We start from the raw sequence: 18,779 nt of genomic DNA on the forward strand, positions 1-18,779 counted from the left end.
TGACGAGATGAAATGGCCGGAAAACTACCTAGACGAAAAACCAGGCTCCTCCGGCCACGCCCTCCACGGCCCGCCCCGGGCGCTGATAGGCCGACAACACACATCAGTCGGCACGTGACGTTTAGTCTTGACCAATGGGGGGAGGGGAGGGATGGGGACTCGAGATCATAGCTTGAGATGCAATTTATGTGTTTTATACTTCATATTATAACTCTATGGTTTTATATCTATGGTTATCAAACTCTTTCATGTCAAGGAGCCCCAAATAATAATAATAATACCTGACATTTATGTAGCACTTTTATAAGTACTCAAAGTTGCTTGAAGAAAGACAAATTAAATATGTATTAGGTAATTTGGCTGTGGACACCCATCTGCAAGGTTTTTCCTGTTGGGGACCCCTCCCTGGCATAGAGGATTTGTGTTAAAAGATGTTTTATTAATTGTATTATTACAATTGTGTGTGTGTGTGTGTGTGTGTGTGTGTGTGTGTGTGTGTGTGTGTGTGTGTGTGGGGGGGGGGGGGGGGGGGGGGGGGGGGGGGGGACACATATACTGTATACCAGAGGTCTTCAACAGGGGGTCCGGGACCCCTATGGGGTCCTCAGAGTTACTACAGGGGGTCCTCCAAATATTTGTGGCATAGAAACTTTTTTTCTCCTTTTTTATATTAACCATTTGAACCCCATATGTCCATGTTCTGAGAACTTTGGCCAAAAATAGCAGATCTACAATCTACAAGCAAGTTGTGAGCTTGTAGATTGGCTATTTTTGGCAAAGAGGTTTGGTGAAGAGGGGAAAAAGAGCAGACTAAAGTATGGAGTGAAAGGTCAAGTTTATTAAGTATTGACGGTTCAAGTGGTTGAATATCTGAAAACACAAATTGACATGAATCCAAAATACACTGATGACAGTGCTGTCAAACAATTAAACTATATGGAATCTATGAAGAGGTTGTGGGGGTCCCTGCTTCATCTTTTTCTCAGCTAAGGGGTCCTTGGCCTGAAAACGTTGAAGACCCCTGCTGTATAGCCTACCATATGTTTACTTTACCGCACCATCTCCTTTATGTACTGTAATTTCATTGATGTATATTGTTATATTGTTTGTTGTTTGTCATAATTGTATTTGTGCTTTGGCAACATTTGTAAAATGTCATGCTAATAAAGCCAATTGAATTGAATTGAAGTGTGTGTGTGTGTGTGTGTGTGTGTGTGTGTGTGTGTGTGTGTGTGTGTGTGTGTGTGTGTGTGTGTGTGTGTGTGTGTGTGTGTGTCTGTGTGTGTGTGTGTGTGTGGGGGGGGGGGGGTGTATATACTGTATAGCCTACACACACAACACACACAAACATTACGTCCTTGCAATTATCTCTCATTCTCTGTCATTAAAAACAAAAGTCTAAAATGTAAAATTACAACACATACCAGTAATAATGTAGCAATCATTTGTGTCATAATGGTAATAGTAATAATAATAAGAAATTCCAGTAGGCCTATCTATGCCTCTGCTTGCTCTTTTATCTAGACTAGCTAAAAGAGCAAGCCAAGGTTCATGTTACCGGTAATTGCTTTTCAGTGGAACCATGTTGTCTTTAAAGAATGCTCTAAGAACACTTTCATAACATTTAGTATGTAGAGCTTATAACTTGGTATGTCACTGTATGGTAACATGCTTCTGTGGAAACGTTTCTCATCAATCCTTTTTGTCACATCTCAATTAATGACCTCAGGGGAGTTTTTTGTAGCAGAGCGCCTTGGGTGATGATCCATCTTGATCCACCTGAAAACCACTCCTTGACAAAAGTTTCAATAATTACCAACCGCAACAGTGTAGCTGAGATTGTTTTCACCTCGTGCACAAACTTCAAATGTACATCAAATGTATGTAGCTCAGAATAGCTGTTTTTTTTTACCACATATATTTATATTTGCTGACTACCTTCTGCTGTATTAAAGGGATATTTCACTTTCAAAAAAACTTTTGGTCATTTTATCGTCTAACCAGGCTTTTATGAACACCCTTAGCAGTTTTTAATTAGTTTGATTCAATATTCAGATATTTGATGTAAATGTTACCAGGCCCTCCAAGTCTCTACCCACACACACCCATTGTAACTTCAAACTTCATTTTAAATTAACCATGATATTCATTAAAAACAGCCATTATCTTTTCTGGTGACTCATACTACTCTCCTAATACATCTGAAGTTACAATGAGTGTGTGTGGGGAGAGGCCCATTGGGGAGTTGCCCTGGATGTGTTTTTTTTAAGTGAAATATCCCTTTAATCATTAATGCAACAAGGATATATCAAATATATATCGGGGTGATTTCTATCTACCCCAGTTGGCAATGAGTCACATTTATATTCTGTATATTCTAATCTACAGTATGTTTTTTTTCCACTGGCTACAACATAATTTATATCATACCATGGGAAGATATCACTCCAGTAAATTGAATTACGTTGCTCCCCCCCCCCCCCCCCCCCTCCCCTCCCTTCCATCAGTATCCTACTATAACCTTATCACCTCCTTGTATTATACCTTGTTTTCTTTACAATGTCGTCATTGTTAGCTGTCTGGTGGAGCACACGACCTTCAATGCACATACCTGAACTTCAGGTGACAGACCTCTTGAAACTTGAGTGTGTGTGTGTTTGTCTGGGGATTAGTCAATGTGTTAAATGATAGCATCACAACCGTGCAAGATGCAGTCACGAAGCTTTACAGGTGTGTTGTTGAGATGAGTGTTGTTGAGATGATAATGAATGCATTGTTCCAAGACGGGTGTTGTCGGAGCTAGGGCACCGGGGGGATACGGGCCAGGTGATACCAGCCACTCTTTTTAATTAACAATGCTAATGAACCACCCCCATGGTGGTGTCATGGGGTTCTCATGCATATATTCACCATGACAACCCCTCAAGAGACCAGAAATACAGGTCCAGTAAGACCTTGTTAAAGCACAGCACAACATACAGTTCATAGATTAACACAAATTCAAATTCACAAGTTCAAATTCAAATGTACAAAGGACATAAGACAAGAGCCAAGACATGTCTAAGACATTTATTTAAAAATCAAACTGCCTGTCATCAAAAGCCAGGGAGAGCAAAAAAAATCAAAGAGGCCCTTACAGCAATTAAACTTAAGCACTCTATAAATTCAAAACATCACAAGAATAATTTCAGATAATCGGACAAAACAAAAGGAACAGTCCTATTTGTTTACAGTGAAACTGATAACACCTGTAAAAGGGCAGTGCAGTAGTAAAATGACAGACATCATGCAGAGTACTAAAATATTCTGTCTGGGAATGTATACACCATACATGAGGCATGCAGACCAACGTGTAAGATGTACGCGACATGATGGTACAGGATAGTTATTTGCATGTGTGAGATCAAGCACTAGGGCTATGGAAAGGGTTTTGAGATTAAAAAGTGGTCAAATCCCAAACAGGACTGGACCTCTCACCCTGCAGAATGGTGCCTATTCAAGGGTAATGCAACTCAGGTAAGCATCTAGTACATTCAGGACAACTGCAAATTGCCATCCGGACTGCCCAAGTCATTGTTAAAAGTCTACTGTTATGCCAATTTTTACAACATCCTCCTCACCGTTTAGGCTCCCAAACTCGACTTCTCTATAATGGTAGAGGACCAGGATAGCAGTGTTTTAAAACATAATTGTCATCCAAGTTTTCAACACAAACAACATTCCAAGTCTGCACAGCACAGCAAATGCGCTGCAGGAACTAAAAATCAAATCAAGACTTCACAGACGACAAAAAAACTGCTGCAGGGCTTTTGAAGCAGGTGGAAGGATGGGAGTTAAGGGACGTGTGTCTAGGTTTTGTGTGTTCTTGGGGGAAGGAAGAGAAGCATCTGGGTCGAGAGCTAAGGGGTGAAAATAAATCTTCAGTCGGCGCCTGGGGTTGCACTCCGCTTGGGACTTGCAGAACGGGAGCGACTGCAACGGAAAAAGAGGAGGATTAGTAAGCTGTGTGATGAAGGTAAAAGCATAGAGCATGTCCTGTACGTTGCTTATAACAAACCCCAACCCACCACAACTGACCTTCAGCCACACTACTCCTACTTTGTTCTCACCTGTGTAAAACCCACACCTGCATTTCCTTGAACGAGACACTTTCCAAGTATGGCAAAGGACTTGAGCTCATCCTCATAGCTCAATTTGCCATTTATAGCTCAAATGTGTCTGAATTTGGAACCCTTTAAATGCCTGGAATTCTCTGGGCCAAGGAAATGGCCACTGGTGGTTTGTGGAAGAAAAGCTGTCTTATGGCATTTCAAGACAGCCAACTTAATATTTCACACAGATAAAGAGCCCAAGGTAGAATCTGAATACATACCACTGAAACCCCAAGCAAGCAAACACTCTTGACCTTAATGATGATGAAAACCCTGGACAATTAGCCAGTAGCTATGCCCCTCCCCTAAAAGCTTTTGTACAATGCTAGCTTAGCAACCAGCAGCTAGCCAAGGCGGTTGCCAAGGCAAAGCTTGGCAAGCAGGACGTTATTCTAAGCTAGCATTGGACAAAAGCTTTTTGGGAGGGGCATAGCTACTGGCTAATTACCCGCTGTTCGTTACTAGAGCCCCTCCGACAGCTAAGAAAAAGGGTTAATGCCTACGCTCAGAAGCTATGGAACAGTGACCACTAATTGAGGGAATCGACCATTTGTGGTTTAACAGTAGCACATATAGCATCCTTAGAATATCACCTGGCAACATACATACATGGTGAATACTTCCTCTTAACCCCACTCTCACACATACACACACACCCACATCTGTACTCTGCGCATGCCTGGTATGGTATCAGCATTAGTTCTCTAGGTGGATAACATAAACCAAAGACTACAACACGTCTGTTTAATTTTCCCCATCAAAATTATATGTCTGATCTTTGTCATGGGGGTTTGATTTTTGGTTTACCTTTGGAGACAGTGGCAGAAAGAACAAGTACAGAGACGCGAAGCACTGAAGAACGGATGACTACAACTCGGAGACACACTGTGCTCGCTGGGAGGCTCTTGAAGACTGATCTCTCGTCAGCACTCTCTCTCTCATTCTCTCACTTTCAGAAGCTAAGTCAGAGGCCGGAGAGCTCTGGTAGGTAGTAGGGGGTCTGGTAGGTAAGGGAGTTTTTTTTTAAAAAGGTAGTGGTCGAACTCTGAACTGTGTGGCCCAGCCCCTCTGGTAGCTCGGAAGGAAGGCTGGCAGGCTGGCTGTCTGGCTGGGCGATTCTAGTAGAACAACTCTATGTGCGCGCGGGCTGATCTCATCTGAGCGTGTGCGTCGGTCGGACATGACGGCCACTCATTCACTGTGGGTGGGGAGGGGGAGGGGGTCGGTCGGTAGGTCGACCTCACTCTCTCTCTAACACCAGCAGTGGCAGCAGGCGTAGGCTGATCTCAGGTCAGCGCTTAAGTCACCCTCCCGCAGGACGTGCACACCGCCAGCTGGCAGACCTTGGGCCTGGGGACAGCTGCGGTGCCTGTGCAGTGCTCAGCTCCCAACACACGCTTTAAAGGAAATATGAAAAATAAACAAAACTGTGCTGCAAAGAGGCTCTAAAAAGTACTCCTACCTGAACTACCCAATTTTTTAAAAGACAGATAGAAGGGAGAAAAAGAAGAAAAATAAGAGGGGGAGGGGGGAATACCAAATAATTTCCCTAGTAATCTTTTCCTACAAACTACAAACTTTTCTTTAAACACTCTTCTCTGTCCAGATTTAGCATTAAATCTAACAAAGATTAGAAAACAAAAAACATTCTGAAAATAAATTATTATTAGTGTGCCTCTCTTTGATTTTTAGCTGTGCTAGGCGGTCTAAAGATTAACTGCATTATGTTAAGGTTGTTCTTCTATGTGCTTTCTTTCCATTGTGTACAATATCATCACTATAGTAAGAAGTGAAAAGAGAGCACATGGGAAGAGCCAACCGTGCTTACTACTTTCTTATCCCTCTCTATGGGTCCAAAGTCCCCATCCGCCGCTTCACCTTGCTAACGGCAGCAGCAACAGGTGCAAACTCGCCAGGATTATGGCGCTTTTCTTCTTCGTGGTTTTCCGGCTTCGAGAAAGATGGCAGTCATCCGGTGTAGGCAGGTTTGTCCCCCCAGGTTCCATTGGAGAATCTACCTGATCTAGTCAACACTTACCTAGGAAGAAGCATCTAGCCCTAGCTAACATGGAAAGTGTAAATGTATTCTGAGCCTCAAATCTTTACTGTCACATCTAAAAACACAATAGAGGGGAAAAGTGAGGATCTAGATTCTAGAACTAGTAGTGAATTCTTCGTGCAGGGAATTATATTTGAACAATTCAGAAAAGTCATGGTCAAACCCAACTGGACCTAGCAGTACCAAGCATGAACAGCTAGAAAAGCAAAGACAGTTATATACATCACTCATCTATAAACAGCGTTAAAGTAAGCAAGTTAGAGTATTTTACCTATTCCTCTTGTGGCTGGCTGAACGGGAGCGGGAGCGAGAACGCGAGGCAGAGCGCCGCCTGGCCCTGGACCCTGAGCGGGAACGAGACCTGGACCGACTACAAGAGGAAATAACAGGATGTTAAAAAAAATAACAAGTCTAACAGAAAACACACTGAAAATAGACGACTCTTTTCATTCACCAATGTGACCAAAAGCCACCCCAGACTACATTGCATGTGAATGCTTACTATTCGGTGAGAATTTCATTGCATCCATATGATAATAGCTCTCTTTTAGAATGCTAAACCAGGTAGAGGTGTCGCATCACCAGGCGTTGTTATCACCTTTCATTTTGTTAGAGGATGGCGCCAGACTGGGCTGAAGGAAGTTCTTCTACATATAATGGCTATTATTATTATAATATAAACATTTAATAAACGAATTTCCGAGAGCCATGGCTTCGCAGTACCCCAATCAACCCCTGGTCAGATGCATACATACCTTCTCACTGGTGTTCTGGACTTGTTGGAACGGGCTGGGGAGCCAGACCTATCACAGGAGTCAAAATATTGTTTTCTAAAAACATGTTTCTGGGGGGCCTGTAAACAATGTAGTTTATAAGCTGCCATCTTTATGTAATGTCATGTCTTCATTAGCTGTAACTTAAATGCCATCTGCAATACCCTTCATTGATAGCCCATTCATGAAACAGCAATGTCCTATGATCTATCTGATTTGTTAAACCACAATAAAAAGCTTATATATAAAGCATAATTCGGATTCCTAATTATGAACCAAAACGGCATTCAGTCAACCAGAGCTATCCTTGCCCTGACATCCAAAACAATTAACTAGAGTGTGTAAAATGAGAACCCAAGATTAGAAAATGTAGCCTCACCTGCTCCTGCGCTTGGTGTAGGATGCAGAACGCTGGCGACTGTTGAAAGATAGACGGAGAGCAGTCAAAAACTGGAAGAGGAACAAGCTAGACTAAAAATCCCAACTTAACTCCTCAGTAATTTTTTAATTGTTTCAGATATGCAGGCAGAACCAGGGATCAAACTAGGAACCTTCCGGCGGTTACCAAATGGTTCTACTCCTGATTCTACTGCTAGCCTATCCACCATTTACTCAATCGTGTTACAAATCGGAATTATTATAGTTTACACTTACAAACAAGAACGGTCTAAGGCAACTAGACCGAACGGAGACTTACCGGCCGGTGCTACGGCTACGGGAGCGAGAGCGGTAGCGATGTCCACGGGACCGAGACCTGGAACGAGAACGGGACCTGGAGCGAGATCTGCAACAAACACACAAGACTACGTTTGCATCTCATTTTCACTTGATTTGAATGAAGTTACGTTAAGTTCACTTTAATCAGTTCGCGCAATGAGCCCAAATAGGAAGGACTATTCTCTTCCCACATTATACATTTCTCGAAATTGAAAGTGGATTATCAAATTTAAAGGAAAACTTTTTTTTGCAACAAGGGTTCATACTTTAGATTGTAATTAGAGAAAATAAAAGATGAGTGCTAAAATGTTTTCATTTACTGCTTTCTATTGTTTTATTTTGATTTCAGTGTGTGGGTGCATGGCTAAATATGTCTTTTTAGACACATTAAGCCCAAGATCCACCGCAATCTTTCATGGGCAGATGGGGGCTAGAAGTGTTACTGTAAATAGTAATAAAAAAAAACGTCGGCTTATTTTGTCTGAAAAGACATATTTAGCCACTTGTACGCACTGAACTCAAAATCACTAAAATGAAAGTAGTAATAATAATAATTGTCCTTTAAAAAAAAGCCTAACTCTGCGGTTCCATTACCTGCTACGACGACCACCTCCTCTCTTGTTGAAGCGGTAGCAGTCATACGCATAGTGCCCTCTGTCTCCACACTGGTAACACCTATCGTTGGGATCAAAATGGCGTCGGCTGGGGCGACCACGGCCCTTCCTAGACATGCCTGTCGACAATTCTACGCGAATACGAGATCCACACAAGACTCTGTTGGATAGAGAAAAGCAGGGATGGAAAGGGGTTAAGAACACGGATAATTAGCGTGTGAAAACATTTCGAGTTCATGAGCTTATATAAAACCAGCGTTTTTTTCTACTTACTTTCCATCCATGCCTTTCACAGCGTCCTCTGCATCTCTGGGATCCTCGTACTCAACGAAGGCAAACCCAGGCGGGTTCCTGGCCACCCACACGGTTCGTAGCGGGCCGTAATAACTGAAGGCTCGCTCCAGCTCACCCTTAGCAGCACCATTGCCAAGGTCACCCACATAGACTTTGCAGTCGGTAGCCCTTGACGAGCTACGTGAGGACGAGTTGTATGACATCTCTCCTGGCCTGTTGGGAGAAGAGGCGGGTAAATGTTTACATGAGATGACAGCAGATTGTGTGTATGATTCACAAGCCATGTATGATTCACAAGCCATATTGGCCCTGCAGGTCTATCCTACATTGTACAATTTACCAAGGATAAAAAAAAAACATTCACATAAAGATCTGTATAAAAACAAATTATGGTGCAGAATACGCTGCTGGCAGGGGAGATCATGCATGCCTGCATGGAGGGTCCAATGTACCACAAATAAATTAATCACGACAAGAGTTAAACGATCCTAATTTTAAATAAGAAAGGTGTGTCATTTACGTGTCTAAAACTAAGTATTACAATTCAGATGTAGTGATATGTGCCATGCAGGCGGCCATTAACCACGTCTAAAGGTGTTATCTGTACCCGTGAGAGAAGGAAAACAAGCGCCAAGACAGTGAACTCAGAAATGAGATAATCATTCATCTTACGACCATCACTGAACCTGAACACTCGTCTAAAACATGACGGGTATGTTGATGAGAACCGTGGGATCCAGCAAGGGAGCCACCAGGTTCAGTCACGTGTGCTGTGCGGCTCACTGTACATCATGCTTTGATAAAATAATAATTGGCGCGGAACCATAAAAGCTGAGGCTTTGTTGTAACAAAAAAGAAAGAATGTAAACACATAAAACAGAAACGCATTGCCAAATAAAACACCTACACGTATTATGCGCTTGCATTATGCCAGTGGTGTGAACCAATAACTACCGGTAACTTAAGTACACTTACTGTAGGCTACTGTACCTGAGTACAGGTTTGCAGGTTTACTTTTACTTTACAGGAGTATTTCCAATTTCCTGTCATTTTACTTGTACTCCACTACATCTCAGAGGCAAATATTGTACTTTTACTGCACTGCAATTGTGAAAACCTTTACTAGTTACTTTGTATTATGACAAAACATACATTAAACACTTCATTTCCGCCATTTACAAAAGTATTATTATTCAACATAATTGAGTACTTTCCACTTTTGACACTTTATAAGTACATTTTGAAACCAATTGATACTTTTGTATTTTTACTCAGGTAAATTTTTAATTCGGGACTTTTACTTGTAACGGAGTACTTCTATATTGCAGTATTGATATTTTTACTTGGGTAAAAAAAAAAAGTACTTTTTCCACCACTGCCCCCCTGGGCGAGATAAACAGATACAAAAATATGTCTCCTGTTTATCATGGCCCAGTGTGAATGGGCCTTAATGCCTATAATGTCCATTTGTACCTGGATACTGTTTAATGCAACGACCAAAACCAAGGTCTTTTAGACTCTGCTTGGGACACAACGGCTCTTTTAAGAATCAATACAAGCCCCTAGAAATTATGTCGAGGTTTCACATACAAGAACAACAACAACAGTAGCCATTATTAGTATGCTGCTATCCTCCACTTTAACTAGACTACACTACACGCGTAGCAGACCGTTTATGTGCTGGAGAGCTATCGGTGGCGCATGGAGAATCGGAGCTTATTGAGGAAAAAACATATTAAATGACATTCCCTACCAGCTACTACGAGGCTAAAGAGTGACACTTCACTGACAGCACGATGAACAAAAAACTAAAAGTAACAATTAATACACCAATTAATATATATATATTATAGATATTAACAGTATCCTGGAATTAGTCTGAGCCCAAAGTATAAACAATGGCGACAACACGCGTTAAATTTACCTTCCTTCCGTCCGCGATTCCGTTGATTTACAAGACTCCTGCGGACAGAAAAGAACCTCTGCTCACACACAATCAGTAGCGTCGACTAAAATATATTTTAAATACACGCGTTTGTGGATTAAATTGTCTCCTTTAAGGAGTATTAATGAATCTCACGCATGTCGCTGTGGCTAAGCTAAGTAGCTGTAGCTTTTAGCTCTGCTGCTGCCTGACCGCGAGCTCAACCCAGAAACTTCCGCACATGCGCACTTTGCCCTGGTATTGCCGCAGTTAGTGAGACCAGACCCCTCCCCCAAGAGTACAAAGTCCACTCCTCCCTCTGTGTGTAGATTGACTGAAGATTGATTGAAGAGTTTATTTATTAGCATTTTGCTATAGAGAAAAGAACAGTTTCATGACAGCACACATCACTGGTACAAGGTCAACTAAAAGGAAATCCTAGAAAGCCTTGATAGACAGACAGACAGACAGACAGACAGACAGACAGACAGACAGACAGACAGACAGACAGACAGATAGATAGATAGATAGATAGATAGATAGATAGATAGATACCTTTATTATCCCAAGCCAAGGGGGGAAATCAGTTGCCCAGAGGCAGCACAGCAGTTTAAGGTAACTTACAAGTTTACAAAGAAGTAAGAAAAAAGGGGGGGAAGTACTGTTGTGTACAGTAAAAAGAAGAAGCAAGAATATAAACATAAAGTGTCAAAAAGCTGTCACAATAAAAGAAGAATATATAAACATAAAGTGTCAAAAAGCTGTCACAATAAAAGAAGAATATAAACATAAAGTGTCTAAGAAACAGTCAACGCTCATAAGTGTCACATCACACACAAATAGCAATACCCAATACTGTGTGTGTGTGTGTGTGTGTGTGTGTGTGTGTGTGTGTGTGTGTGTGTGTGTGTGTGTGTGTGTGCGTGCGTGCGTGCGTGCGTGCGTGCGTGTGTGAATTGTTTTATTTTTTATTTTTGTTTATTTTATTTTTATTTCGTTCAATTTGCGTGCGTGCGTGCGTGCGTGCGTGTGTGTGCGTGTGTGTGTGTGCCGCGCATGCGTGTGTGAGTAAAAGGTCTTATTTGGGATGTCCCATTATTTTGTCAAAACACTGTTCAAACAGAGAAATTACCATTAAAAACTATTATTATCTTAAAGGACAACTCCTCACTAAATAACAATCTGTGGTCATTTTCCTACTTATATTGATCCCAAATGGGGCAGGCCTGGAATTTCGTCATTTTAGGGACAAGGCCACTAGGCCTTGGTGTTGTCCATTTTTTGAGGGCACAAAGGCCAAATGCCAGGGCAGGAAGGCCATCAAATAAAACTATTTTAGTCCATTGAAAGAATTTGTTGAATTTAAGGGTTAGGGATGATAACCTAATCTGCTGTGAAATAGATCAATTATGGTATTTACAATCTGATCCATGCTCAGCCCTGCACCAATCAACACTGGATTGGTTTAAAGATGTGGACTCGGGAGAGTTAAGATTTCAGAATCTCAACAAAAAAACACTGGCGTCTACATGACAAGAAAGACACCGGTGTCTACTGTCTACATATTGACAAGAAAGAGACAGAGGAGAGCTGTCGCCTCAGAGCATGCCATTGGTTTGAGGGGCACAAGGCCAAACTGAGGGGCAACGGTGGCCATGGCCTCCATGAAATTCCTGCCCTGCAAATGACAATCCATGCCAGGGGTCTATTAGGCAGAAATGCACCTGTCGTTCAGTTTCCCAAGCAGACCCCAGCAGCCCTCATAGCATTGAGTGGAGCCCATAAGCCTGTCACTTTTTCTATTTGTTTAAAAAAAGACCAGTCTGTTATTGATTGATTGATTGATTGATTGATTGATTGAAGATTGTATTAGAAGGTTGCATAGAAAAAAGTACAGTTTCATGTCAGTACAGTTCACTGGTACAAGGTCAACTAAAAGGAGATCCTAGTAAGCTTTACGGCTTATTTACACAGGATCTCTTCTCTTTATGTAGGCCTATCTTATAACATTGAAAGACAGAAGGATAGAATACAGTACTATCTATGCATAGGATATCATCAATAACAAAAATAAATAAGAGTTATTATAGGTTTCGAGTAGCAGCTGTCTGTAGGTGACTTTTCAGGCCGATTTTGAAGGAAGCTAGGGATTTGCACTCCTTTAGGCCTGCTGTAGGGCGTTCCACATGTTAGTGGTATAGCAGGAGAACGAATTAGAGTCAAATCTTGGTTGATCGTGATTTGTGGAGCTGCCTCTGGTGTTGTAATTGTGGACAAACTGGACATCCTTGATGGCAGTTGTGCCGAATGCTCAACCCAAAACATAATTTATGAGACTGTGGAGGCTTGTGTGGCACAACCAACCAAGGCATGGATGTGTTTGTAATGACAACTAGTAACACATTCATGAAAAAGAAAATCACTTTTGACTGCAAAAGATAGTGTAAAAGCGATAAGCTCTTGGACTCCACTCTAAGCTATGAGGGCTGCTGGGTTCAGCTGAGGAAACTGGACAACAGGGGTATTTCTGCCTAATAAACCCCATGGTCATTTGGGATCAATATAAGTAGCAAAATGAACTAGATGTTATTTAGTCCGGAGTTGTCCTTTAAACACCTGCTATTTGTGCGCAACCTTTCCCATGTGGATATAGGGCAACTATTCCTGACCGCAAATGCACCATTCAGTTTTGTACACATTGTTTCTATTCCCTTCAATTGTAGATTTACATTGTTTTGTTTTGATTGTATTGTTTCACTTTTGCTTTGGCAATGTTAACTTACCGGTATGTTTTCTCATGCCAATAAAGCCCTTTGAATTACATTGAACTGAACCGAACTGAACTGAATTAAACTGAATTAAACTGAATTGAATTCAGTGTGTGCATGTGCGCATGTGCGCGTGTGTGTGTGTGTGTGGGTGTGTGTGTGTGTGTGTGTGTGTGTGTGTGTGTGTGTGTGTGTGTGTTTGTGTGTGTGTGAGAGAGAGAGAAAGAGAGAGACAGATTGAATCCTCTGGACACACCAGCGGAGCAAACACGTACCTGCTCACCATATGTTCCATGGCATTTCAGTTGGGCTTTTTTAATTAAAGTAAATAAAAACCTGTCGCAAGGAAGCAGGATAAGACAAAAATGAACAAACAACAGCATTAAAGCAGCTCCTTCTTTTCTATTTATCCAACCTCTCCTTTCACTGCTCTCCCCTCTTTCCATCTTTCTTGCATTCTATCACTGTGTGCGTGCGTGCGTGCGTGCGTGCGTGCGTGCGTGCATGTGTGAGAGAGAAGAATAATGACACAGACACAGTAATCCTTGAAAATAAATAAACTATATTCAAATAAGGTCAACTTCAGTTGATGAAAGAACTTTGTTTCTTTCAGTACACATTACACCTCATGCCATTCTCAAAAACAAGTATAACCATTTTTCGTAGAATTTTCCTCATTGTTTCATTAAAAAACGCTTAAATATCATCTTCAGTTAATCATTTGTTTCAGTATTGGATAAATGTATATTTCTATCGCAATATCTTATTAATTCGATCATTTCCCTAAAAGGTTCAGGCAAAGAGAGAAATATAATCACAGGTAAAACTTCACAAAGACACATTGAAGAGCAAGACCTTGGGTGGGACTCTCATCCCCAGATATATGTAGAGACTGGAGAGAAAATATCAGGACATACTATCGTACACGCAGGCACGCACGCAGGCACGCACGCACACAGAAATATCATACACCAAACAACAAAACAATGAGTTGGGAATGGGGAGTTACTTGTTTCAGGCATAAACTATAGACAAAACTCAAAAAGCCCTAGCGTGTGTGTGTGCGTGTGCGTGTGTGTGTGTGTGTGTGTGTGTGTGTGTGTGTGTGCGTGTGCGTGCGTGCGTGCGTGCGTGGGTGCGTGCGTGCGTGCGTGCGTGAGTGCGTGTGTGAGCCAGTTAGTGTCAGAAAGAGAGAGGGTTGAAGGAGAAAAAACAATGTATCTCTCTTGCTCTGCTTACGTCACAAAATGAGAGCCTGGTTTGGGGGAGACTGACTGACAGGATTCAACCCAGGAACATGTGCCTATACAGTAGGTGTCCATCATAGTAGATCATGCTGCTAACACATACAAGGGGATCATCATGCATCCGCAGAGGAACACAGGGGGGAAACAAACACAGGACGAAGGGGGACATCACATCTAGCTACAGTACAGCAAAGGCCAAAAGCCAGACAGTACAGAAGTTTATCAAAACACAGGACATTGTCTGGACAATGTAGACAGTTCTATTGTGTGTGCTGAGCTAGGTGCAGCCAGGTCACATTTACCAGGAGCAAGTACAGTAGGCATCTTATACCAGTGGTGCTCTCTGCATTTTTGTACAGATTGTTCCCCCTGATCTAGATTGCACAAGAGTTAGAGAGGCTCACCTGCATGTTATCTGTAATCTCTATTTATACCCAGGAGGACCGTAACTCATGAACTCCTTAGACAGCATCGTAAAAAAAAGTAGCCTAATTTCTACATGCTGTAGTTAGGCAAGTCAAACCACATTCTTCATAGCAGTGACCAGCTTAATGACTACTATTGACATCCATTGCTCTTAAAAAACCCTAAATAAATCATGTTACTGGCAATGCAACTTAAACACTCCAAAACTCCATGTGAGAGATTTCTTTTTATATATATATATATATTTGTAATTTAGAGGAAGGAGCAACAAACACTGGAGCAAAAAGACAGTTATCTTTCTTTTTACCTCCTACTTTGACCTCTCTTCAAAGATGTTATTGAATATATCATTTATTTCCTTCTTCTGTATTGCACATTAAAACCATGCTCCCTGAACTAAACACTACGTTGTGTGCCTCGAGGACTTGTGGCGCAGCTCACTTATAGATAAATAATATTTTGGTAAATAAATAAATATCTAAATAAACAAACTAAATAATCTTGTGAGAATTAAGAGATATAAATAATCTTCAGACATAAACAAGTTGTGCACAAAGTCATAGATGAGGTTATGCTTATGTAGGCTACATTGAATTGAACAGATCAAAGGGGTTTCATCATTGTGGAAAAATACACTAAATCCAATAATGCTACAATATGTACTAATACAGTGACTTCTCAAGACATACCGGTAGTGTAGAAATTCAAAGAAATCCACCAAAGCTATGTCTGTGAGCAAAACATACAAAATGTTTTATTTTTATTTGTTTTATTTATTTTTTACTGTCGATAAAGAATAGTTAGTTCTGAGTAAACCAATTGAATAATTATAATAAGGGTAATTATAATAACATATTAATTGGTTGCAGATCGCTGGGCAATTCAATGAGAGCATTTTAAGAGTGTAATTTCTAAAGGTGATACCGATATGCACTATTTAACAAAAAACAAATTAGACATCTATACTCTTAGAATATGTCTGGTAGCATAAAAATAAAATAAATTAAGGTACATTTTAAAAATACATTAGGGTTAACCAGGTTAATACAATTATAACTTGACTTATTATTAAAGGAGTCATCCAGACCAAAACACATATAGGGTTAAATCTGCCTTTTATCATACCCCTTCATACCTGCTTTAGTCGATTTTTTTCATAGCTGCCCCTGTTGCTAGATTTCGGCTGCCCCTGTTGCTAGATTTCACGGGCTCTCTCACAACTAACACAGTGGATTGTCCTTAGGCTAGTGCGGTTATTTCTTTAGCTTCAAAGTTAGTATTTTTTTATTGGATTGTGTTTACACAACGTCCTGAGACCAACCAAACCACTGTTTTGACCTCACAGGCACCCTTACTTGTCAAACGGCTTCTTCTCTGCACCAGAGCAGGGAGAGGAGAGGCTAGAAATGGAGGGGAGGGAGGGGTCTGTTTGACAAGTAAAGGGTGACTTTGAGGTCAAAACAGCGGTGTGGTTGGTCTCAGGACGTTGTGTAAACACAATCCAATAAAAAAATACTAACTTTGAAGCTAAAGAAATAACCGCACTAGCCTAAGGACAATCCACTGTGTTAGTTATGAGAGAGCCCGCAAAATCTAGCAACAGGGGCAGCCGAAATCTAGCAACAGGGGCAGCTATGAAAAAAATCGACTAAAGCAGGTATGAAGGGGTATGATAAAAGGCAGATTTAACCCTATATGTGTTTAGATCTGGATGACTCCTTTAACCAATGGAATTAACCACTATTAGATCATTGTTATCTTTAGCTACTGTAGTACCTAAACAATAGTTGCTTAGGGGATCATATTGACTCAGAATGGGGATTTATTTTCAGTAGGCTATCATATATATACGTATATATAAAGTTCAATCTGTGCCCTATTTTCTTAGTTGTCTCTATCATGCTGATCAGTTATCATCAGTTCTAGAGCTATACATACCAGAGGCTTGTGCAGGTATTCGATACAATCTAATAGAATAAAACTCAGAAGAACCTTGTAAATCTGTGATTGTGAAATTATTAAAAGCAGTAAAGGTCGTTGCATACTGCTGCGTTTTTTCGGACGAATATAGGAGTGACTTTCGGAGCACGTAAATAAAAAAATCTACCTCACATTATGTCAATGATATTTGCACACTGCCGACCGTTTTGTATTTATTTTCGGACCATGGTTGATTTTTTTCAGATTTTCGCAACCGTCACCACTGGGTCCCTTGCTCTCTCTCCCTCTACTCTCTCTCTCCTTGCCCTGAAAAAAATAAAAAATAAAAAAAAGAAGAAGAAAGAAATCGGTTTCCAAAACACAACGAAAAACGCAGCAGTGTGCAACCAGCTTTACACTGTATTTTATCAATTTAAGTTCTGTCAAATCAAATGGTGCTCCCTGTGTCCAAAAGATGCTCTCCTCTTTACACAACAAAGCTTCCATTCCATTGACAACACATTTAAAAACAAGAGATGTGTTGGTGTGAAGAGATATACCCATATACACAAGTCACTTGAGCTCATGATCACCCAGTCAACATTACCACTGTAAACACTGTGTAAATCATAGTTTTCCGATATTCACTTATGGCATTGCACACACTACACATTGTGAAGTGTGTGCAAGTAGTGTAGTACACACTGATCATTGTTTGCCCCCTGGTGCCCAATCTATAGCATAACTCAATATCCAGCATGCTACAGTTGTACAGATGTTATACGGTAGAGTTGCACAGTTGATAGCTTGAATACTAGCATTTTAACTAGACTTGTATAAGGCATTGGATGGGTATGATGCCTTATCGACATCAATTTGGTGGAGATTGATATTCTATCAGCAGAACCTTTGATTAAAAGTTAAAACAAATTAGTAGTCTTTTGAGGCGTAACCCTTGAATGTAAACTAACACTGTTATTTACTGTTTTGACCCACATATGTTGTTGAATCCAGCAATGCCTTAACAATGCTTCTTCTACATTATCACAAACGATTACACAATCTCAGCAGTCAGCACATGCCTCAGTATTAGCTTGTTACTGACAGGAGTGCAACACGACTAAAGATTCAATGTGGTCCAAAGGGGACTCATTGGGAAAGTTTTACAAATCACATTGTAGATTTTCTCTAAACAAACGGCAACACAAATGGCCTGATTTATGCTTTGGAGACAAAGTGTCGCCGATTGACTTTTGTTGTTGTCAAGTGGTACCAAAGCATAAATCGGGCTACACACAGATTACATTATGAAGGGTGGAATTAACAAAAACATAATCATAATAAAAACAGGGATGATGAAAGAGCATTTGAAATAATCAATTCACTGCTAAGTCGTAATTAAAACTGTTAATCACAAACTAAACTAATTGAATTGGACTGCATGACCGTGAAACTTGTTTTCCCTCATTTGAGTTAAATTGGTTGCCAGAGTAACCTTTTCAATGTTTTATGTTTCTGAACGAGGGATTTAGACTTTGAGTTGCTGAACCGACACCACTAAATTTCATTTAATCATTTAATTTATGTCACTTCCACCCATCATGTTGTACAGAACACTTTTTACACTCTCTTTCCTTACCTCTATCCTGCCCTGACTTCCTAAACATATGAATATAGGGCATTGAATAGAAAACATCCACATCCATTAAGTCATAATTGATCGTTTACTGTCCACTGAGCAAATATATAACCAGAGGGATGCATTTATGTACACTTTTTGATACTGGTAGACCTTTCTTGTCTTTAGGTTATTTCCCACAGTATCTGGGAACTCAGAAGGGTTGGTAATATGTATTTTTTGGCAGCTATAAATATTGACATACCAC

The 18,779-nt window shown here is 40.7% G+C and overlaps 1 protein-coding gene across 2 annotated transcripts; it reads right to left on the reverse strand.

Annotated features, from left to right (window-relative positions):
* Positions 1-3,055: 3,055 nt before the first annotated feature.
* On the reverse strand, positions 3,056-10,761 carry srsf7a (serine and arginine rich splicing factor 7a). 2 transcript variants are annotated; one of them, XR_013962283.1, is made up of 9 exons: positions 10,533-10,761; positions 8,588-8,821; positions 8,295-8,474; positions 7,681-7,767; positions 7,363-7,401; positions 6,966-7,013; positions 6,482-6,580; positions 4,959-5,548; positions 3,056-3,972 (listed from the first exon to the last, which is right to left on the reverse strand). XR_013962283.1 is itself a non-coding variant. In XM_080732136.1 (8 exons), the coding sequence occupies exons 2-8, from the start codon at positions 8,809-8,811 to the stop codon at positions 3,921-3,923; spliced, it is 729 nt and encodes a 242-aa protein (XP_080588262.1). In that variant the 5' UTR covers positions 8,812-8,821; positions 10,533-10,761; the 3' UTR covers positions 3,056-3,920. The 2 variants fall into 2 exon arrangements, 1 of the variants encoding a protein (XP_080588262.1); XM_080732136.1 differs by lacking the exon at positions 4,959-5,548.
* Positions 10,762-18,779: the final 8,018 nt, after the last annotated feature.

The sequence above is a fragment of the Nannobrachium achirus genome, assembly GCF_963921795.1.
Source record: "Nannobrachium achirus genome assembly, chromosome: 8".
Classification (NCBI taxonomy): domain Eukaryota; kingdom Metazoa; phylum Chordata; class Actinopteri; order Myctophiformes; family Myctophidae; genus Nannobrachium; species Nannobrachium achirus.

What these genes read in the sequence shown, in the direction of transcription:
- srsf7a (XM_080732136.1), bottom strand. Translation starts at nt 8,811, where the DNA reads ATGTCATACAACTCGTCCTCACGTAGCTCGTCAAGGGCTACCGACTGC. An exon ending in GTGAAAGGCATGGATGGAAA is followed by an intron (nt 8,475 to 8,587) that starts GTAAGTAGAAAA and finishes TCTATCCAACAG; the next exon opens with AGTCTTGTGTGGATCTCGTA. An exon ending in GCCAGCCACAAGAGGAATAG is followed by an intron (nt 3,973 to 6,481) that starts GTAAAATACTCT and finishes TTTCCGTTGCAG; the next exon opens with TCGCTCCCGTTCTGCAAGTC.